This window comes from Nelumbo lutea, chromosome 1, assembly GCF_056320005.1.
Source record: "Nelumbo lutea isolate HS-2025 chromosome 1, American lotus-T2T, whole genome shotgun sequence".
NCBI lineage: Eukaryota > Viridiplantae > Streptophyta > Magnoliopsida > Proteales > Nelumbonaceae > Nelumbo > Nelumbo lutea.
Genome location: NC_142684.1, coordinates 110,815,875 through 110,839,630, shown reverse-complemented (window position 1 = coordinate 110,839,630; position 23,756 = coordinate 110,815,875). Strand labels below are relative to the sequence as shown.

At 38.2% G+C, this 23,756-nt stretch overlaps 1 protein-coding gene across 1 annotated transcript; it reads right to left on the bottom strand.

Annotated features, from left to right (window-relative positions):
* Window positions 1–1,734: 1,734 nt before the first annotated feature.
* LOC148876788 (S-adenosyl-L-methionine-dependent methyltransferases superfamily protein) lies at window positions 1,735–23,729 on the bottom strand. Its single transcript, XM_088970119.1, has 8 exons — window positions 23,432–23,729; window positions 6,274–6,371; window positions 5,972–6,112; window positions 5,482–5,566; window positions 3,369–3,562; window positions 3,067–3,178; window positions 2,364–2,471; window positions 1,735–2,046 (listed from the first exon to the last, which is right to left on the bottom strand). Exons 1-8 carry the CDS (start codon window positions 23,594–23,596, stop codon window positions 1,906–1,908), a joined length of 1,044 nt encoding a protein of 347 aa, XP_088826245.1. The 5' UTR covers window positions 23,597–23,729; the 3' UTR covers window positions 1,735–1,905.
* Window positions 23,730–23,756: the final 27 nt, after the last annotated feature.

The following is a 23,756-nucleotide window of genomic DNA, read 5'->3' as shown; positions in this document are numbered from 1 at the left end:
AACTAAATAATATTGTAAATAACTAATTTCACTTATATCAATTAATAATTATAGAAAATAAATTTCAAAAAATTAATACTTATTTGTAATAATTTTACAATAATAGTGTATATTCGTTATATATATATATATATATATACTAAAATTAATATTTATTGTATTTTTATGAATAATTTATTTTATTTTTGTAATTATCGTATTTTTATTATATATCTATTGTATTTTCATTATAATTTTTTTTCAATAATTGTGTATTTTGATATAATATTTTAATAATTATTGGAGATTAAACTATTTTTATTTATAGATTAGACTATTAGATTAGCTAAAATTAGGAGTGTTCAATGATCGGTTGCAGGTTGTTTCAGAAACCAAATCGACCTAGTCAGGTTGGGAGTCTATCACCCGAAACCGACTGACCATTAGTGAAAACCTACCAATTTGTATCGGTTTGGTTTTTTTGTTCAAAAGATTAAAAATTAAAAATTTAATAAATTATAATCGTAATTTAAAAAAACAAATTAACAAAAAATTAAATTTATGATATAAAGTATTTTAGACTAAGAAATATAGGAAATTTCCCACTTTTTCATATTAAAAAATTATATTTAAAATATAGAATGTTAAGATATAGCTATGGTTGAGTCAGTTCAGTTTTGGTCGATTTAATAATGGCCAAACTAAAACTGACCTAACTTAATTGGGTTAGAAAATTGTTGAACCAAAACTGATCAGAAATACTAAAAAAACCAACCAACTTAGACCAAATTTGATCTGATTAGCTATTAAAAAGTTAAAATATAAAATAATTATATACTCTTATATATGTCTATTGTTTAGGTTAACAGAACCCATGCATCGCACAGACCCCGCTAGTTAGATATATAGACTCGATAGAAATCAATACAAGTCTTTCGATTGAAACATGGCTCGTATCAATAATCCATGTATAAAGAATTAGATATCAAGCATATCGCCTTATTTCCACAGCGATTTGGCTTCTCCGAAATAGAAGACAGGGACCTGGGACCAATCAAATCAGTCTCCCTTAAGCTCGAAAGTCAACAATTTTATAGAAAAATCGAGGTTCCTAAAAGCCATTCAACTAGAAATGATTTCTTGCGATACCATGGTGAATTCAGAAAATATCAAGACCCCACAAGCTGTCGTACTGCAGTCATTTCTTTAACCGACTGTGGTTTAGTGTTTTTATGCAACTCTTCAAGCATTTCACCTGCTGGACTCCTTTTTTTGGCAATGGTTAATCAGCTGCAGGGAGTGCTTTAAATGCAGAAAATTCTACACAGAAGACCAACGCAAAGAGAGCTTTAGTAGCCAAGGGCGCACAGAGGAAGAGCCAATAAGCACGGCAAGCCATCATACAGTCAAGTACATATTTTAAAAAATAGTCGAGAATTTTGTCCTTAAATTTTTTCTATCAATCTTAAGGGTTAAATGCTTTAACAAGAAATGTTTTAAGTAGTCTAGTGGTATATTTAAAGTAATTAGCCCTTTGGATGTTTCTGTTATTATATAATTTGCACTTTAGTCTAACTGCATCTATGAGATAAAAAGATGAAGTGACCATAATTGACATTTGACAAGAAGGCGGAAATGGGCCATGGAGAGCTGGCTCCTCTGTGCCCTTTGTTGCCTATCTCTGCTTTTAATGTAAAAAATCAAATCTCCCATTATCAATAAGAAAAAGGAATAATGTTTGATATAGTCAAAATATTGCACCAACCTGTACCTTAAATTAATCATCAATTAGTAAAATTTTACAGAAATTAATTTTTGACATCCTAGTTAATATTTGATACACATGAAATACAAACATTGCTACATACAAAGGTCCATTCATCGTAACAATGTTGAGGCAGGGAGTAGAGAAGGAAACCAAAATAATTAGGTTGGTTTAGTTGCAGACATCATGATAAAAGGTCCATTCCTCGTACATTTAAATCCAACAAGCCCGCATGCCTTGCAAAGATCTTCCAGTTCACGTTCAGATAGAAAGATGTGGCTACTTGAGATTTGCCCTATATACTACAAGAAGTAAATTATCTACCGTAAGTCCATAAGCCAAAGGTGGGCATTGGTTTCCATGGATATCACTATCTACCTGGAGAAGATTTGCCTTGTATACTTTTGAGTACAAGGTGGGCCAAAGGCCACCATCCTTGTTTTTCTTTTGGAAGGTAATTAATGGGTCAGGATCAATATTAGGGATGTCAAGCATTCCTAACTGATAGCCATGCTATAGGCTCTGCATCATGTGTCATTCATTTTCCTGACTCTACCCAACAATCATGAACTACCAGCATAATAATGCCATGGGGAGCTAAAAGCTATAATGACAATACCTGGCGCAATATCCTTGACACTGGAAGGGCACCAACAATACCATCAACGATGTAAGTCGTAGCTACAAATACACCTCCAGGTCGTAGAACTCTACTTATTTCTGCTACCTACAAAGCAAGGGAAATTTCATGCATCAATTTCCAAGAGGCGTTTCCATTGCTTTTATAATATTTATTAAAATCCTAAAACTTGACTGGGACATAAAAAATTAATTTCAACCATTCATCTAATGTAAATTAAATTATGGAAATGACTGGGAACAAAACTGCACGCCCAGATTCAGAAAAAGGTTTCGGTCAAAGCATCTGAATCATTAGAACTAAGGGATCACACAAAAAGAATGTATAATATATAACCTTTTATTTTTAGAAATATCAATTGGATATTTCTTTTATGATGCATCACTATTTCAGCCTACATTTACTAGCAAAAAGTAACCTTTCCTTACTATATGCAAAGTCCATACAATAAGATTCTTCACAATGTAAACCGATTAGATTTCTTAGCAGCAAACAAATTATAAAATCATTATTAATAGAAATCTGATTATTCAATAGTAACAGTACAAAAACAAAAATTTTATCTGATAAAGGCATGTGGTACCGTCTATGATCAGTGTTTGTCAAGTTGATGATAATGTACTAAGCAAGCGGAAGCTTCTAGGTGCCCTAGGTGACACTGTAGATATAAAAAAACACTTACAGCTGCAGATGGTGAGGGCCAACAGTGCAATGCAGCACCGGCGTGCACAGCATCAATTGAGCTTGAAACAAAAGGAAGTCTGGAGATATCAGCTCTGACCAATATTAAATTCCTGGAGGAAAACATTGTAAGTTATAACACCAAATAGAACTTAAGAGGCACAATTTGAACAAAATAAAAAGAATTCCTATTCTAAAATTTACATTGGAAATCTTTCTTGAAAACAAATGTGACCAAGGACATCTAAATGCTTGTACACCACTATTCTCAAATAAGATCAGCTTAAAAGCTAAATATATTACTCTTTTGGGAAGCTTTTCTCCTGATTAATAAAATCATAGCACTGCTTCAGCATGTTCTCTGAGAAGTCCAGAGCAACAACAGAGGAAAATAAGCCACTTTTGGCAAACAGTCTTGAGAATAACCCACTCCCACAACTGGCATCAACAGTTTTTCCACCTAACACGGGCTTCAGATAATCTTTAGCCATTTCAAACTGCAGTACCAAATTATAGTCAACAGATTACGTGCAAAAACAGTGGAAAAGCAATGGCTAGTTTTGTGTAAAAACACCGGCTTCCAAGAGAAATAACAGATAAATTGAGGCATTTTATTTCATAAAAATAGAATAAATAAGCAGTTAAAGTTCATCAATATGCTTTTCAGAAATGGTTTCATAGTGAATCCGCCTTAGAAATGTTTCAACTTATTCTGAACATTCAAATATTCTGGATATTCATGATAGTTAACATTTTACCTTTCATTACAGGGGGATGCATATGAAGTAGAACATCGAAAGCATCAGAGATATACCCCCAAAATATCGTTGATATTGCACCAATATTAATACATCTACTGGAACCCTTTCCTAAGATAGAATCCATGTTAGGTTTATTTATTTATTTACTGTTGTAATTTGTGGTTCCATTGCTTCCATAGAAAGAGTAGGCAACCTAACTATGATCCATTTTAATAAATACAATTAACACTTAAGTGCAATTATGTATTCTTTACAAGAGAACTATAATGCATAAACCTTTACATTTATATTAACAAAGGTACATGCCTATAATAATTAGCAAAGTTATTGACACTTTTATGTACATATTTGAGTTGAGAATATTATGATATATATAAAACCATATACATCTACATAAAAATATGTATATCAGATATATGTGAATGAGCCCGTGACAGCATTTGATAGGGGACCTCTGGATTAGTCATGTCTATAGTAATGCAACACTATCAGCTACGGGATGAAATGGAGAATGCCAGATATGATAATATGCATGTCTACTGCATACCAGTATTTAGCATGTCTGGATCATCTCAGAGGAACCACATACTAAGGTGATATGAGATGGATACGATAATGTAGATCTGAATATGATTTGGGACAGATATGGGTGACAACCAGACACTGGTCCAAATATATAGATCCACCTCATTAAGCACAACTTAGATACAGATCTGAAACCCATGAGAGGTATTTCTATTTGGAGCTAGACCCAGTTCAGAATAAAGCCACTCCAGATATGACCCATTTCATGCACCACTACATCCTACCATGTTTTTCATATTTCCTTGGAATAATGACCATCAGTATTTTTTTTTCCAAATGAAAATGGTGGCATAAAGGGTTCTACATTTTCCATGTGCTGTAAGAGCTACTGGACTGGGCTGGGCTACTACCATCTAAATGAAATTTACCACATGTGAACTTATTGGGCTGTGCAGAAAACCATCCAACTAAATAAGGTGGACCGTCAGTATGTGGTTCCTTTAAAAAATAACTGGGCCCCAAAAACTGGCTTTGAAAAACAATGTCTTTTTAACTTGCAAACATGAAAAAACTTTTTGCAACTTTATTGTTTTAAAATGAAAACCAGAAAAAGGTGCTTACCAACTATGGTTTTTCAAAACTCAAAACTTGAATGGATTATGATTCTGTATTTTTCATGGCATGTATATAAAAATTGTGTATAACGGTAGATACCAAATAAACAGCTCCTTCTTGGAGGTGGCTCCGGATACCTGGGAGGAGGTTTCTGGTGTCAATGGCATCACGGAAACAAAGCCAATAGCATTTATATTCCAAAAGATGAATGTTTGGATTTCTTTTCAGTTTTTGCAAGAAGAAAATAGAAGCACTAGTATTCGGTCTAAGAATATGCTGAATAACAAGCCATGTTGACCTCATAAAGCCCAACTCAGTTTTTCAAAACTATTCCAGTTTCTCAAAACCAGAGAAGTCTTTCCATTTACAAAACCTGAAGTGAGCATTTGTGGGTGCAAACCTGGTTTTGTTTTGAGAACCAAAAAGGAAAAAAAAATGGCACTTGCAACAAAAATGGATAATATTATCTCATATCCTTTTAGTCAAAGAATACTTCAGAAAAAAAATCATATTACCTCTTTGTCCGGGCCTGGAAAACCACCAAAGAAAGAAAAGCTTTGACGCCATCCCCTCTCATAAAGAAATGATACCAGTGGGGTCCTGTTCTAGTGAATAATATGTAGGTGTTATAAGGAAGATATAAGTTTAAAAGAAGTATGCTTTCTGCTTTTCAATTGAAGAAAATCTTCATCTCATATTTGAAATCAAGGCCCAGATCAGCAGTTAGAGCTACCAAATTGAATGGTATAGACATCCATGACAATATATATCAATCAACATTCCGTTTTGATAATTTTGAAATTCAAGAAGTTTACCTTTTTTGGTTAATTAGTTCCTGTATTGTAGATTACATAATCACAAATTGGAAGTGAAGCAACAATTTATCCAGAGCATGAATTTAAGTGTAAACTCTATATTATACCAAAACCATTAGTTAATGACTAAACCACACACCAAAATTATGTGGTTAATTTATGATATCAACTTATGAAGTGATCCTCAAACCTGAAAAGTTCTGTTGAAGGAGGTGTAGATTCACCATACTCCTTGGCACCACTAGCTGCTGTCAAGTCAAGATACTGTTCGTTATTGAAATAAGTTTTTGTGCAAGTTCGGCATTGGAACCTAGACCCAGGTGTGAATTTCCTGTTGAGAAATCATCCAATACAAACACAAAACAATATAAGAAAATTATCAGTATGCTACTCAGTTGATGAAAAGGGAAACAATAAAAAGTTCTACTGCCATTAAAAAGATAGATGATGCAAGAATATGTCAACACATTTGCATTCACCATAAGAACTTACACTGGTAAACCTGGATCCCCATTCCATGTCAATGGATCATAACAAATGGGACAAGCAAATATGTCCTTGCTGGTGCTGATTCTATCTACAATAACATCCTAAAGGAAGCAGTAGCATGTGAAGAAGTAATGAATAATAAGTATAGAATGAAAGAAGGACAATATAGATAACTTGATGAAAGGAAACAATGTATGAATTCTGGAAAAACATTGGTGGGAAATTACATCAACCTTGGCAGTAAATTACACATGAATGTGTATAACCAATTTTGAGGAAAACCCCAAAAAATAGTCCAGGAAAAGCAACCATCCTTGACAAATCCAATTTAACCAATCAAACCATCTTCATGTGAATTTCTATGAACTTCTCTTTGTTAGACAGTTTTGTATGCCCTTAGCTTCAATCAAGATGATGTACTTTATGAGTTTATTGTAAATGAATAAAAGTGCATATTTGATTCATGTTCCCTTGGTATGTTTCTGTGTAATACCCTTAAACTGGACACTTAATGAGACTGCTGTTAGTTTAGAATGTTCGCAGCCAGTGGGTCGGTCTGGGGAGACCTATACTGACAAGGCTGACACTATTGTGCCACCAAGTCGATTGGGGTGGCTTATCTCAGCTACCAGGGTGAGACCCTAGGCACTTACAGTATAGGATTAATTGAATCTTTGAACTGGACCAGATTTCCAGTATTGCCTTGGACCTTAGAGATTGATAGGCAAAACTGGAAAGTTACACCCGACCCCTAGACTCGATTATGATACTGCACTAGGTGTCGAATTGGGATGTCTTTGATGTACCAATCAATGAGATCCTTAACGGGGGTCAAAACCTAGGTATGTTGGGACAGTCCGAGAATTCATCTCAGTGGGTGATCATAGTGACAGGATCATCCCCTTTGTCGGACAAAGGTAATGATCGGGGATGCACTCTCACTGATGGAAACCAAGACTTCCGGCAGCCGATTTCAATCGTTGAGACTTGTTTTGCAAAATATATTTTTTATATGAGATATAAAAGTATATATATATATATATATATATATATATTATGTTTTCGAAATGTTTGCAAATAGGTTTTAATTCCCGGGATCCATACAAGAGAGAGTGCAACACTGTTCCTTGCAGCCGAGGGAGAGGTCCTCTCTTGTCGGGCAGTGTATGATCATTATGGGCTGAGAGGTTAAGTGTAAACCATTGAGGATAATACCTGATGGGCTAATCTTGCATCTGCCCACAGTCCCTGGGTGTTACAAGGTGGCTTGGCCCAGGGACCACTTAGGGTAAGTGTTGGGCCCATAGAGCTCATTTGATGGGTTTCAGGGGGTGCACTGTCCATAACAGTGTATTCGGCCAAGCCTTGTAACAAAGGCTGGGCTGAACCCATGTGGCTGATGTGTAGATCAATGTTTGGGTCCCACGCTATACAAGGAAGCCCAACTAGGCAGGCTAAATGAATACATAACCTTAAATGGGCCTTAAACCCATTTCGAACTGGGCTAATTTGATTAGTCACTTAAGGGGCGAATTCTGAGATGGATCAACTGATAGGATTGGGCCCTGACCCTATCCACTTAGAGAGTCCAAGATCTAAATGAGATTTAGATATGGAAGCCTTCTAATCAGATTAGAAGATGGCTGATCTAATCTGCAGATAAGATAAGGGTTATCCCTTATCTTAAAGGGACTTCTAATCCAAATATGATTTGGGTTAGCAACTCCTAATGGGATTAGGAGTTGATCCCTTTAAGTCTATAAAAGGAAGAGGAGGCGGCAGCCTTTAGACATGCAATGCAAGACACACATCCTTGTCTTCAAAGCTGAGACTACCAGAAGAGAGAATTCTGCACCCTGCAAATATTCTCTTGCCGCCTCCTTCCTGCAGCCGCCGCCTACAGTAGTTCGATCTCCAATTCTTGGGAGAAATCAAGAATGGATCTTGATACCAATCTTTTAGAGAAAAGATTGGTGGGAGTTGTATTCACAATCCGTCCAGTTGATTCTTGCGAAGGGTCAAGTTCTTTTGGAAGAACACTGTTGATTCTGCTCCACCCTGCACTGCGCCATCTTCAGTGGGAGCAGATTTTGGATCCTTCCTTGGGTGTGAACACCTCCATTGGGAGATACTGCTTCTTTGTATCAGGTATTATCCCTCCCTACTCCTTTTGGTTCAGATCTGGTTCAGTTTATGGTTCAAGAATGATCATTGAAAATATGATTTTCTAAATGGGGAATTCGATTCCCAATTGAAGGAAGAGAAAAAATTTTGAAATTCGCTCCCTTATTCCGCAATCTTTGGGCGTCCATGTGATGGATTTCCTATCCCTTCACTCTTATTATCTATAGAGCAACAAATTAGTAGTTCTTTCATAAAGCCAGGTTGCAACCGGGATTCAAAAGCAATCCAGCACAAGCATTAGAAGGTAACAGAGGCAGCTATGAGCTATATGATATGTGGAACAATTCTCCGAATAGGTTTCTATCATGTCAGACACTTGTTGACATAATGTTTTAAAAATTGTAATTGTATCGCCAATCGTAGAGAAAGTTAAACTGAATTGAATCGTGAATTGTATTGTAAACTGTAAGATTGTTTCTATTTTTTACAAACTTGTCAAACATTTAAATATAGATATGCTAAAAGGCTAAACATACAAGGAAAGTGATTTACCCTATTTTTATCCATATCTACAATATATGTACCTAAAACAATAGAATTTACCACTTGTACAATAAATCCTAAGATGATACAATCAAGCTTGACTTAAAAGTCAAATAATCCACATACAATGGCTCTTTAACCTATATATGATGGAAAATAAACTCAATGTCTTGTTTTAAATACTGTAAATAAATCATTTTCCAATATAGGCTCTAAAACAAATCTCCCTTGACAAAAGAAAATATAAACAAAAAAACTGACAAAGTAGAGAATTAATTCTTAATTGAATTTATTTGAATTGTATTGAATTGCAAGAATCATATAAGTTGTAAGATCTATGGATCAAATCAAAGGATTCAAAAAAAAAATTGTAAGATCAAATTGCAACCTTTGGGATTCATGATTCAAATTATGAATCATATTGTAAATTGTAAGATTTTGACAACATTGGTTGACACAACACCCTTCACAAGACATTGGATTCACAGCTGATTACATGTGGATGTGTTTACATTTATTTGTCTATAATGCACATAAAGATGTACCATATGCAATTTATATGCCAACCCACTAATATTTAGTTTTTTTACCCTTCAATATGGTAAAACAAAAAATTACTCAAGCATTTAGAAATATATGTATGCATACTTCCCTATAAATATTTGCATGCCTACTTAGCCTATGTGTATATATGTATATGAATAGCCATGTCCATATTTCTAGATTTTTGGGGGTTTCCTGTCAGAAAACTCATATCTGTGTATTTTTTTGGCAGAGGAAGGGTTAAGGAACAAAAAAAAGTACAACTATAAGGAATTTGGCCCATTCCCTTTTTATAAAAAAATGGACCCAATTGGAATGCAACTCCACAGCATTTTAGCCCTTTTACTACCTCTAATCTTTGGCCATGTGGGGAAAATCTGAGAAGAAGAACCAGGCTGATAATATCTCACTCCAAACAAAGCTAAGAACAGCTTCCAAATAAAACCAGCCACTTTACAAAGAATGAAAAGGTGACCCAATATTCCTCTTGTTCTTTGCATGAGTAACAAATACTAGATAAGCTGAGCCTTGGCTCTTAAGGTGATCAGCAGTTAACACACTGTCCATCACAATAAGCCAAGCCAGAGGTTCCACCTTCGGGGGGCACAGGATTGACCCAAATGCCTCCTAACTGATCAAACTCCAATTGACTCCAATGTAGGGATTAATAAAAATATTTGACAAAGAATTTAATGGTGGAATACTCCTTCCACCACAGCTCATCTCTCAAATGATCTGACACCTTAACTCTTTCTAGCTTTTCCAGAAAATCAATACATTCCTCCATCTCTCCTTCAGAGGTCTCCTAAACTTTGGACACCAGACCAGATAATCCCATGCCTTTCATTACACCGACTGATGGTGATTCCATGATCAGATAAAGCCTTGGGGCACACCTCATTCAGATTACCCACCCCACTACACTCAGCTTCCCAAAACCTTATCATCTTTCCATCTCCCAACAAGAACCTGGTATGGTTTTTAAACTTTTGATTAAAATTCATAATACCTTTCCATACACACACCCCATAAGATAACCTAACCTCCCTCAATTCCCGACCAAACCTCACAACCCCATACTTCCCCACCATCACTCTCCTCCAGAATGAATGTCTCTCCTTCTCCAACCCAAACCTCCACAACTAGTTCCCAAGGAGCACCTTATTAAAATATCTTATTCTCCTAATCCCCAAACACCCTCCCTCCTTCAGTCTGTACACCTTATCCTATTGAGAATGGCTAGACAGGGGTGTTTTTGGTTTTTTTCTCCTTTCTTATACTCTCTCAGTATTTGGGCACCCATATAGGGGCCTTCTTGTAATTATAATTTTCTCAGATTATAATGTATTCTTTTGAGGGTGTGAACAGTGAAACACACACACCCCTCTCGACAGCTCTCTTCTTCCCTTTCTTCTTCTCTTCTCTTCTCTTCTTCCTCTCTCTTGAAACCCTAGTTTCTGCAACCTGGTATCAGAGCGGGTAGAGCATTTGGGAGTTGTTCTCTGCTGATCTACCCAGAGGCGAACTGCTAGCGGCAGTCTATGAAACCAGCACAGTTTGATTCGCCCTGATTTTAGAAAAATTTTGGTATGACTCTTGTCATCATATGAAGCTTCTATGATTTTTGGTGGATTTTTTAAGGAAAAAATTGCAAAAATTCCAGATCTGATGTTGAGCCATGTACAACAAGTTTAATGATATTTTTCTGCTGTAAAACCTAGACCATTCAGGTCGTTTTTCAATTTAGCATTGACGGGAAGTGGTCTTGTATTTTCTGAGCACTGTGTGATTTTTGGGAGATTTTTTTCTCCTTCTATTTTGCTGCCAACCTAGTTTTTTCGGGATTCCTTTGGTTCTTAACCGTGTGGTAACTTGGTTTTTGGGTCTGGAACCTTGGTTAAAGTGTTGGGGGTCCTTTTTGGTTGGTGAAAAGGTGTCTTGTTAGAATATGGAATCATCTAAGGATTTTCATATGGTTCTCGGCATGCTCCCGGGAACTGCAGATATTTCCAGTGGTATGATAACTACTGTTAAACTGGATGGAACTAATTTTTTAGAGTGGTTTCAGTTTGCTAAACTTACCATTACTAGGAGGGGTAAACTAGGATTCATCACAGGAAGGGAAGTGAAGTCGAGTCCTGAAGACTCGAAATTTGCAAGGTGGGAACAGGACAACTCCCTTGTTATGTCATGGCTGATTTGCTCAATGCAACCACATATTGCTCGAAATTACATGTTTCTTCCATCTGCCAAGGATATCTGGGATAGGGTGGTTGCTACTTATTCCCAAGTTAACAATACTGCTAGAGTGTATCAGCTTCGAAGGGAAGCTTGCAGTATGCGTCAAGGGGAGAGATTTGTTGCTATGTATTTCTCTTCTCTATAGTCTATATGGGAAGAAATTGATCACTTGAAATCTCTAGATTGGAAGGACCCTGAAGATGGTGAGTAGTATCGGAAGTACATAGAGGAGAATAGAGTCTTTGATTTTTTGGCAGGCTTAAACCTAGATTTTGATTTCACCAGGCAACACATTCTTAGTGCAGGCGTTGTCTCTCTTGCTACAACTTACTCTCTTGTACAAGGGGAAGAAAGTCGAAGAACTGCCATGATGCAATCCTCTGTGATTGATCATTCTGCCTTTATGTCATCACGATCCAAACAAAATACTAGCAAACATCCCATTGTAGAGAAGGTCGATGACGTTATTTGTGAGTACTGCAAGAAGCCAAGACACACTAAAGAAAGGTGCTGGAAGCTTAATCCTCATCTAAAGCCGGAGAGGTACAAAATCGGGAAGAAGGGCAATGCTCACATGGCTACAGTTGGTAATGATGCTCAGCCCTCGAATGTGCTTAACTCCTCTGATTGGTGTAACATGCCTGCATCTTCCATGAATGAGTTCAGGGATCTTTCATAGTACTCAGCTGCATTGTCCGACCGAAATTGCTTAATCTTCTTCTCAATTTGTGTTTCAATCATCTTGCAAAAAATCATGGTTACCCGTGGAACTTCATCACGTCCTTTTAACAAATAAATCCAAGTGCACCGAGAATAATGGTCAATAAAACTGATAAAGTAACAGAAGCTATGAATGGAAACAATGGGTGAAGATCCCCAAACATCATAATAGACCAAATCAAAAAGAGCTCGAATTTCATTACTAGAAATTGGATACATTGTTCGACATTGTTTTGACATTTGACATACATCACAAATTAAACTTTGACTTGGAATTCTCTTGCATAATTCTGGAAACAACATTGCTAAAGACGGGAAAGACACATGACCTAGCCTAGCATGCCATAGGTGCAACTTAGCTATTGATTCTAAACTTTCCAGACTAGTAGTAACAGAAGCTTGTAGGGCTGAGTTGATGTCTGCACCAAAATAGTAGAGGCCCCCATACTCATGACCACTCCCAATCGTTCTCCTCGTCAATCTGTCCTGGAAAACACAATGAGAAGGAAAAAAAAGTTATATTGCAGTTCAAATTTTTTGTAAGCTTTGAAACAGACAACAAATTTGAGGTAAGACTAGGAACATGTAGGACTAATTTGAGTGAGAGATCCTTACTAAGGTCAACCACCCCCTTTCCAGAGATGGTGGAAAGACCCATCAGCCACTCTCATCTTATCTTGGCCAGACAACAAATGATATAAAGAAAATAAGGACATGTGTGTCATATGGTCAGTGGCTCCGGAATCAATCACCCAAGAGGTAGAATTAATGGAACTAGTCGCACTAAATGCAGAGGCTGTACCTGATTTGGCAAGAGAGGTGGAAGCTAAAGGATTGTTCTTCAGACGGGCTAATTCCCGACTGAGAACCTCTACCTCACTAGCTGTGAAGCCCAAAGTACTTGGTCCAGAGGAGTCGGCAGCCTACCCTGTGGAGGAAGAGGACACTGTCAGAGTACTCTATGAGTTGTCACCACTATTGTTGGTGGCAAGATTCCCACTTGTTGTGTGACCCTTATGTTGCCTTTTTTTCCTTTCTCAAAGCAGCTGGCTTCAGATGAGGATACAAGACCCAACATTTCTCCTTTGTATGTTTCTCACCACCACAATGAGTACACTTGAGGGACTTCTTGTCTAAATATCTATTTCCCTTAGTGGAGACTAGGGTTGAATGTTCTCCAGATAGTCTAGTTGACTGTGTCTGGGAGTCAACTTGCATCTCTCTTCTCCTGACTTCTTCATTTCTCACCAGGTAATAGACATGGTGAAGCTCCAGTAATTCATCTCTCCCTAGAATTTGTGACCTTATACCCTCATATACTAGGTCTAGGCCAGCCAAAAACTTGAAGGCTCTGCTCTCTTCAATTTGCTTATCATGTCTCTCCTTGTCCCTGGCGTTTTCCCAATCTAATATCAAGTGATGGTCAAGTTCCTCCCAAAGACCTTCCAGAGTTGCAAAGTATGTTGCAACTATCATATCACCTTGCCTTAGGGCAGCAATGTCTTGATTCAATCTGTAGATTCTAGCATTGTTTTTCTTTTGTCCATAGGTCTTAGACACCTTTTCCCAAATCTTGGTTGTTGTAGGAAAATGATGAACAGTCTTGGCAACCCAAGGAGTCATAGAGGCAAGCAGCCAGGACATAACTGTGGCATTCTCCTTGCGCCACACAGCATAATCTGCATTGCCAACATCAGGTTCCTTCTTGCTCCCATCTAGGTAGCCAGTGAGGTTACGGGAAGTAATAAACAGCATTGCAGAAACGGACCACTCCCTGAAGTTGTATTTGTCCAATAGTACACTTGTAATCTGTAGGCTGTGCAGATTAGGGTTTCTAGATTTGAAGACCTTGATGCGGGTCTGTCATCCCTAGAAGAAACATCTCCAAATATTGAAGACATCTTGACTGCAGCCTCTGTGTGGATGGCATTAATTTAAGACTAGCTGAAGTAGTTCTGAAGCAGTTCTGAAGTAGTTCTGAAAGTTCTGAACCAGTTCTGATGCAGGTTCTGATTGGCCGAAGTAATCTCAGCAGGCCCTGGCAGCTCGCAACACAGTTCCAGACTTGCCAAGACTGTCACAGTTCTGAAAGTTGTTCAGTTACAGCAGAAAAAGGTGTTCTGGGCTGGTAACCGACCTGTACTATGTAGACTCCACTTGAACTTCGAGTACTGCAACTGTAAAGGGAGTTCCCCTCCTCACGGACAACACTAGGACTGCTGAAATCAGTCCTCAACTAGGTCTGTCCTATACAGACCTCTTCTTAGCAGTCGAATAGCTGCTAACTGCTAGAAACTAGGACTCCAGCTTCAGGGTCTTACCTCCCTTGCGCCCTACAACCAAGAGAAACCCTAGGTCGAACCTTGTGTTGTTCTCCTGAAACCCTAGGATTTCACAGCAGCAACCCAGATAAAAAAAAAAAAAAAAAAAGAAGAAAGACAGCAAGAAAGAGGAGATGGCATCGGCTGTAACCAGGAAGGTGTTCAATGCTCTGATACCATGAAATCTGAACCACTGCAGTCGATGTAGTAGAAAAGAGGAGAAAAAGAAGAGATGATGGAATGTCGTACTAGCCAGTCGACCAAGCTATTATTTTTGCAGCGAATTGGTGAGGTTGCATATAAGCTGGAATCTAGAGCACAGTAGGATTCATGATGTTTTCCACATTTCCTTGTTCAAGCAGTTTAAGGGTGTTCCTCCTACCAGTGTTCCCTCCTTACCACCTTTGAAGGAGGACAAAATCATTCCCCATCCTCAGTCTATTGTTCGTTCCAGAATTAATCGAGGTGTTGTTGAAGTTCTGGCGGAATGGGCCAGCTTACCAATGGCTGAAGTTACCTGGATTCCCTTGACTGTGTTTCAAGACACCTATCCTAAATTCGAGCTTGAGGACAAGCTCTTAGTCCAAGAGGGTAGTAATGTTGTGGATGCTTTTATTGGAAAGAAGTACATCCGCAAACAGCAGCAGTAATGGGCATTAAATTCAGTGTTCCTATCTTATCTCTTAGCTAAATTTTAAGATTTCCATTTTAAATATTTTTCTATTAATTAGGCAGTGGCATTATTATTTCCTATTTAAAGATAAATGTTTGTTAGGTAGTTTTCCTAAAGAATGACTCTTACCTTCTTGTAATTCCTATTTAAAGGAGCAGATGATATTCAATAAGGCTCTAAAGATAGGTTCCTATCTTATCTCTTAGCTAAATTTTAAGATTTCCATTTTAAATATTTTTCTATTAATTAGGCAGTGGCATTATTATTTCCTATTTAAAGATAAATGTTTGTTAGGTAGTTTTCCTAAAGAATGACTCTTACCTTCTTGTAATTCCTATTTAAAGGAGCAGATGATATTCAATAAGGCTCTAAAGATAGGTTCCTCGAGAAAAGGGAGAAACAAGGGAAATCAAGAAGTCTTTCCCGTTAACCGACTTGTGACGAGATCCTATTCGCGGGCCCTTAACACAGATAGGGGAGCAGACGAGGGAAATTCAAACTATTGCCACAAATTTTTACAAATCTCTGTTTTTGGAGCCTTGGAAGATCCCAACCTCTGCCAGAAGGGATACAATTTAAAACTTTAAATGAAGCTTAAAAAGAAGATCTAGAAAAACCTTTTTCGGAAGAAGAAATTTGGGAAGCAATTAAAAAGATGGATGCGGATAAATCCCCGGGACTTGATGGATTAACAAATCTGTTTTATAAGAAATGCTGGAATATTATCAAGGTTGATATATTAAAGGCTTTTCAAGAGTTTCATGATTCTGCTTCTTTGGTGAGAAGTTTAAATGCCACTTTCATTACTTCGATACCAAAGGTGGAAGGGGCATTAAACCTTAAAGATTTCAGACCAATAAGCATGCTGAATAGTTTCTACAAGCTTCTTACAAAAGTGCTGGCCGAAAGATTAAGGAAGAATCTAGGAAGTGTAATTTCCAAAAACCAGTGTGCTTTAATTGGAGAAGACAAATCTTGGACAGTGCTTTAATTACCAATGGAAGTGGTTGATTCAAGAATGAGGGCAGGAAAACCAGGAATTCTATGTAAGGTGAATCTTGAAAAAGCCTATGATCATGTTAATTGGAGATGCCTAAACTTCATTCTTGAGAAAATGAACTTCAGCCAAAAATGGAGAAACTGGATGAAGGTATGTTTTTCTTCACCAAAATTTTATGTTATAATTAATGGAAATTCATCTGGTTTCTTCAAAAGTTCAAGAGGCATTCTCCAAACAAACCCCTTGTCACCTCTTATTTTCCTTTGCGTGATGCAAGTCTTAACCCAATTCATCAACAGGACAGGATAGGCTGGTCCTTGGGAGGGCTTTGAATTTAAGCCACGGGGTGAAAGGGTCAATGTGCTCCACTTTTCTGATCACACATTGTGTTTCATTTCGCTTATTTTGCTCAATTAGAAAAACTAGTGGGAATTTTTTCTTGGTTTGAAGTGGTAACAGGGCTAAAGTTGAACTTGGGAAATCTTCTCTGATTCCGGTGGGCAGAATTGAGGACATAGCTATGTGGGCAGATACTCTGGGTTGTAAAGTGAACAAGCTCCCAACTACCAATCTTAGCCTTCCGTTGGGTGAAAAGTGTTCTTATACAGCAATTTGGGAGCTGGTGTTGGAAAGACTTGAGAGGAAACTCACTTCCTGGAAGGCAAAAATACCTTTCAAACCTGCCAACTTATCAATAGCAAAGAGAATTGAAAAATTACAATAAGACTTTTTATGGAAAGGGTGAGAAGATGAAAAAAAGATCCACATGATTGCATGGGATCAGATCTGTACTCCATAGAATTCAGGTGGTTTGGGACTGAGAAGAATCAAAACTTTCAACACAGCCTTATTGGGAAAGTGGATCTGGAGATTTGGAGTGGAAGAAAACAACTGGTGGAGGAATCTCATCGCATCCAAATATGGTCTTCAACCAAGGGGATAGACAACTGCTATCAACTTGCCTTCATATGGATGCTTGATATGGAAAGCTATACTGAAGACTCTTCCTAGTGTCCTAAAAGGGGTGGGTTTCAAGTTAGGAGATGGAGGAAGAATCCGCTTCTGGAAGGACAAATGGCTTGATGATGTACCTTTGGAGGAGAAATTTCCTATGCTTTTCTCAGTGGCTGAGGATAAAGAGGCAATGGTTGCTGACTCTTTCGAGTTAGTCCTAGGTAAAGTGGTGAGAAGCCCAAATTCCGAAGAGACTTCGAAGACTGGAAAGTGGACGAAGTTGTGAACTTGCTAAGCAGCTTAAATAAATTTTCTTTTCAGCTCCATTCAGAAGACCAATGGATCTGGAATTGGACTGCTGATGGAAAGTTCTTAGGTTAGATCTTTTGCTGATGGTTTGACTATTAGAAGGGCAGCTGATTTCCCCTGTAAACAGATCTGGAGCCCTCATTCTCCCTCCAAAATCAACTTCTTGATGTGCGCCTCAGCACTAGGGAAATGCCTAACAAGAAGCAACCTGGCAAGAAGAGGTTTCAGCTTAGATGGCCTAAGTTGTGGAATCTGTGGTCTTGAAGAGGAACCCATTGAACATATCTGTATTCATTGCAAGTTCGCCTGGACTATCTAGTCTCATTTCTTTGATCCTGTTGGTGTTTGTTGGTTAATGCCAGGTACAGTGAAGGATATGTTTCATTGCTGGTACCTTCCAAGCCTCTCAAAAAAAAAAGGAAAATACATTTGGAGAGCCATACCAGCAGCAGTAATCAGCACTATATGGTCTGAGAGGAATGCCAGAGTTTTCAGAAAAGAGAAGAAAAAACTTGAGGTGTTAATCCGGTGTATTGTGGCCAGACTTGCTTCTTGGCTTTCTATCATCCCCGAGTTTTGTAATCAGAACTTATTTGTGATGCTTAGCTCAGCTAGTTTGTGGGAGCTATGATCATATCCTTTGGGGGTGAACTGGCCTGTGGTTTCCCCCATTCTTGTATGATTATCTTTACCTTATAAATAAAATTTACCTTACCTCTTTTCAAAAAAAAACTTCTTGGAACACCCTCTCCACCCACACTCTCCCAAAGAAAATCCCTTTTTGGCTGTGTTTGGTTGCAATGCAAACGCAAATATGTACACTGCATATTTACCCTCTTTTCGGTTCATGAATGCAAACATGGTTCAGATTTTAAACCGTTTTTGCACTCATCTTGTTTGTTTGAAATCGGTGCTAAGTGTGGGCCCCATCATTGAATGCTCCAACTACCTTATGCTCCAATGCCTTAACTTTGGTTAAAAAGTTGATTATCAAAAGAATACAAAATTGTATCCAAAAAATAGGTACAGTAATGCTCTCTTTTCAGAGTACAAAAATGTCAGAAAATACATTTTTGATCTGATAATCATTACTTTTTTACATGTCAAACAAACGCTCGCAAACATGAATCACAGTACATAAATACCCTGGTTTGGCATTTGTATTGCAAACAAACGGAGCCTTTGTAATTTGTCACCCTCTTTGCAACTTCTACTGGCACTTTTAACATAGAAAGATAGTAAGTTGGCAAGCTTGACTACAAACTTCTTATGAGAGTGATTCTCCCTCCCAAAGATGGATACCTTGCTTTCTATCCATCCAGTCTTTTTTCAATCCTTTCAATGACTGGTTTCCATATAATAGAGGAAAGGATTCCACCAGATACCCAGATAGGAAAAAGGTAGCTCCCCAATTCTGCACACAAAAGCAACTCCAATCAGCATACTCTTTGAGAGATTCACTTTCAGAGGCTCAAAGTTAACTAAAACAGCTCTTAAATTCAGGGGTTGCTTCACTGAGGCGTCCAAGAAAATAAGGGTGTTGTCTGCATATTGAAGATGTCAAATGCAAGGACACCCTGTCCCAGTTGAGAAACCTTCTATCAAACCCGGCTGAACGCTTTTAGTCCATAGTAGATTTAATACTTGCATTACTAATACAAATAGAGGGGGAGAGATTGGATCTCCTTGCCTTAATCCCTTATGGGCTCTGAAAATTTCTGAAAAAACCCCATTCAAAAGGATAGAAAAAGAAACCGAAGACAGACATGCAAACACCCAATTCCTCTACTTCTCCCCAAAGCCCATTAGCTTCTGAGTCTCCTCCAGAAAACCCCACTCCACATGATCATACACCTTCTCTATGTCAATAATCTTGCTTGCCACCCGCACCCCATCTAAAATCTGTCTCCCTTCCACAAATGCCATTTGGGAAGGCAATTGTAAGATGTGTATTGCAATATGCTTTGGATACACATGGATATGATGGAATGATCAGGATAGACATGAATATATTAGGGAAACTCATATGAATCCCATAAATGTATCTAAAACACTAAATTTAAGGCTCAAACACCTATAAATAAGGTATAAACACATCAGAAAAACGCATTTTAATTGCTTATGTGAAGCACAAAATACCAGGATACAATTAAGAAATGTTGGAAAATGAAAGAATTAATATACGCATGTGTACCTCAGGAAACCAATATAAATTTTAATAATATTAAGGGGGCATTCGCCAATATGTATGTTTTTGTTTTTCAAAACAAAAGCAATTTTGGTCATTGCACCTATGCCATGTGTCAGTCACATTGCCACCATTGTGTTCTTCTTCTTTTCTCTTTGTTTTTATTTTAATTTACTTTAAATTGTTATCAATCAAAACAAATAGTGAAAAGATAAAAATGGAGTTAAGCAGTATCTTGGTTGATATTGTACATTTCTTTCTTTTTTTTCTTTTAGAATACCTGACCTAACTAAATAAAACATTTAAAAAATCTTAAATATACAATATTATCACCATTGAAGATGCATGCCAACTCTACAGAAAAATCAAAAGGATAAACTGCATTATTAACTGATATGCAGAACGAAGCAAGAGAATAAGTTACTCCATTGGCCCCTGTCCAAGTATGTAAGATTTCCTTCGGAGGGAATAGCAATAGAGAATTTGCAATAGATAACAGAATTCATCTATCTATTCTTTGCTGAATCCCATGCTTCTTGATGTAGGATACAACAAGAGCTGCATCTTTAGCCAGTATTTCTAAAATATTTAGCCTACGGGAAAAGGAGAACCTCCTCAATGGAAAACAGCTTGTAATGAACTCCCCATGGAAAGTCTATTTTAGATGCAGAGCTCATGATTGGGACCAATCATAATATCTAACCATACAGTAGTAATAAGACATAGGAAGCCAGAGTTTATTAACATAGGAAGCTGTTGGATAGCCAAAAGTAGATTGATTCCGGTGGGTAAAGTGGAGAATCTTGAAGAGCTCACGGAGATTTTACCTGGTCAGATTGGAAACTTGCCTATCTCCTATCTTGGCCTTCATCTTGGAGCTAAATGCACCTCTGCGGTGATGTGGGATCCAGTGGTTGAGAGAGTGGATTGACCAATCCCAGAGTTGATTGGGACCAATCATGATTGCGTTTGTACCAGGTAGGCAGCTGTTGGACAGTGTGTTGGTGGAAAATGAGTTGATTGACTCAAGAATAAGAGAAGGTAAACCAGGGCTGATTTGTAAGCTGGATTTGGAAAAGGCATATGATCATGTAAACTGGAAGTGTTTGGATTTGGTGCTAGAGAAAATGAAGTTCGGAGAGAAGTGGAGAAATTGGATTAAGGTGTGTATTTCCTCTCCAAAATTCTCAGTTTTGCTTAATGGGCAATCCATGGGATTCTTTAAAAGTTCAAGCGGACTAAGACAAGGGGATCCCCTCTCCCCTCTTCTGTTTATATACATAATGGAAGTTCTAACTCTGTTTGTGCAGATGGTGGGGGTCAAGGGTCTATGGAAGGGTTTTGAGGTCTCTCCGGGTGGGGAAAGTGTTCAGATGCTACAGTTCGCCGATGATACTCTGTATTTCATTGATGCAGATGTTGATCAGCTGAAGATTCTCTTGGGGGTGCTTAGTTGGTTTGAAGTGGTTTCGGGACTGAGAGTAAATTGGACCAAAAGTAGATTGATTCCGGTGGGTAAAGTGGAGAATCTCGAAGAGCTCACGGAGATTTTACCTGGTCAGATTGGATACTTGCCTATCTCCTATCTTGGCCTTCCTCTTGGAGCTAAATGCACCTCTGCGGTGGTGTGGGATCCGGTGGTTGAGAGAGTGGAGAGTAAGCTTATGTCTTGGAAATCCAAGTACCAGTCGCTGGGGAGCAGAATCACATTACTAAAAAGCTTGCTTTCTAATCCTCTGGCCTACTTTCTATCTCTTTTCCCAATTCCAGTCAAAGTTGCCCAAGGAATTGAGAAAATCCAAAGAGATTTTCTTTGGAGGGGCTGGGAGGAGGACAAGAAATGTCATCTGGTTAACTGGGACCAGGTATGTTGCCCTAAGGAGAAAGGGGGGCTGGGGATCAGGAAGCTTAAGTTGCTTAATAAAGCTCTCTTGGGAAAATGGATTTGGAGATTTGAGAAAGAAAAAGACAGATGGTGGAGGAAATTAATTGCAGAAAAATATGAGACTGACAGTGGGAACTGGGTAACCACTAATCAATTGAATTCTTTAGGTTGCTCACTGTGAAAAAATGTCATGGAAGCTCCACCTTGGATGAGTAGTGGTCTAACTCCAAAAGTGGGGAATGGGAATAGGTTGCATTTCTGGAGGGATACTTGATGTGAAAGTACACCCCTGGCTGAAGTATTCCTTCAATTGTTTCAGATTGTGGAAAATCAGAATGGATTGGTAGCTAGTCAATTTGAAGTGAGTGGGGGCACTATTATTTGGAGCCCTTCTTTTAGAAGGTCATTTCAGGACTGTGAAATTAGGAAAGTTGCAGACCTCTTGGGGCTGCTTCACAGGCAGTCCATTGACTTGTCATCTGAGGACTCTTGGATCTGGAAGTTTAGTGTGGATGGTAATTCCTCGGTTAGCTCTTCTGCGGAGGTGCTAAATGAAGCTGTGCATCCTAAAATTCCAGTGGTGAAAATTTGGAACCATTCTATGCCTTCTAAAGTGAATGCTTTGGTTTGGGCTGCATCTCTCAACAGATGCCTTACGAAAGACTCCCTGATTAGAAGGGGTGTTCAGATTCAGGACCACCTGCGTGTTCTTTGTGGAGATATGGAGGATGATGGCAGGCACCTATTCATTCACTGTTCAGTTACAGCTGCAACATGGAATCACTTTTTATGCTGCAATGGTGTATGCCTGATTCAGTTCTGGGCATGATATGGGGTTGGGAGCTGAAGGGTGGTTCAAAATTGGCGAAGTGCATTTGGAGTGTCATGCCTGCAGCCATCTTATGCACAGTCTGGACGGAAAGAAACAGAAGGATCTTTCAAAATAAGGCCGCTAGAATAGAGTGCTCGATTGCCTTTGCATTTGGAAAGATAGTTTCCTGGGTGGCGGCGGTGAAGGAAATTCAGGCTTCTGTCCTTTGTTCTCGGCTGAGATCTCGGATTTTTCTTGAGTTATGATGTATTGTAGGTGTTAAAGTGAGTTTTGTTGGCTCTTTGTCTTAGGGGCCTGGGTTGTAATCTGCCACCTTTGGCTATTTGAATAAAATTTTACATTATCTTTTTCAAAAAAAAAAAAAAAAAAGACATAGGAAGCCAGAAGCAGGATCTGGTGAGGAATTGAAGAGCCCAGAGTAGTAAGAAAGCTTAAGTCTGATATAGTTCTCCTGAATGACAGAAGGCAGTACGAAGTTGGACCATTTCATTTATAATTAGAACTGTATCTGCCTTCTGCTTTGTTTCTGTGACCCTGAAGATGGGCTCACTACGAAGAAACCAGTGATCAACTAGACAACTATACTGATCAGCATGTCAAAGGTTATCTGTAATAGGGTAATTAAAAAGAGGCTTCTGTTGCAAACTCCGGTTACGCTTGAGACAATCGAAGGAAGCAACTATGATCTAATTCACATGTTTCACCCAGTTGGAGTCAAGATTTAAAGTAGAAAGTTTCCAGGTGTTTTAGAGCGTTCCACTATGAAATATCCATAAAAGAAGGAAAAGTAAATCTATAAATAAGAGAGGAGGTTAGATAGAAGAGTACAGGCTTTATTTCAAAGTCGATGCTGGTGGCAGTTGAAGAAGCTCGAATTGTCGCCGCGAAAGGAATCCGGACAGTTGTTTTTACCGGTTTGAGAAAACAATGTCTTGAATCACCGATCTGTCTCGGAAGAAAAACGGTCGAGACTCTGCTGATAATTGCCTCCATATCTCTCTCTCTCTCTCTCTCTCTCTCTCTCTCTCTCTCTCTCTCTCGTGTTGTGTTTGGTTCTGTTTATCTATGTATTATACTTATGTATCTGCGTGTCAGTTTTAAATTCAAGCTATTCTCCGGCAATGAAATTCCGTCTTCGGTCTTGAGCAGAAAA

Bases quoted from the DNA above. Each gene is read 5' to 3' on its own strand.
- LOC148876788 (XM_088970119.1), bottom strand. From the start codon at position 23,596: ATGGAGGCAATTATCAGCAGAGTCTCGACCGTTTTTCTTCCGAGACAG. The intron at 3,563-5,481 runs GTAATATGATTT...TTGGTACTGCAG, and splicing joins TTCCAGGCCCGGACAAAGAG to TTTGAAATGGCTAAAGATTA. The intron at 2,047-2,363 runs GTATTGTCATTA...TACTTCTTGTAG, and splicing joins TGTCAAGGATATTGCGCCAG to TATATAGGGCAAATCTCAAG.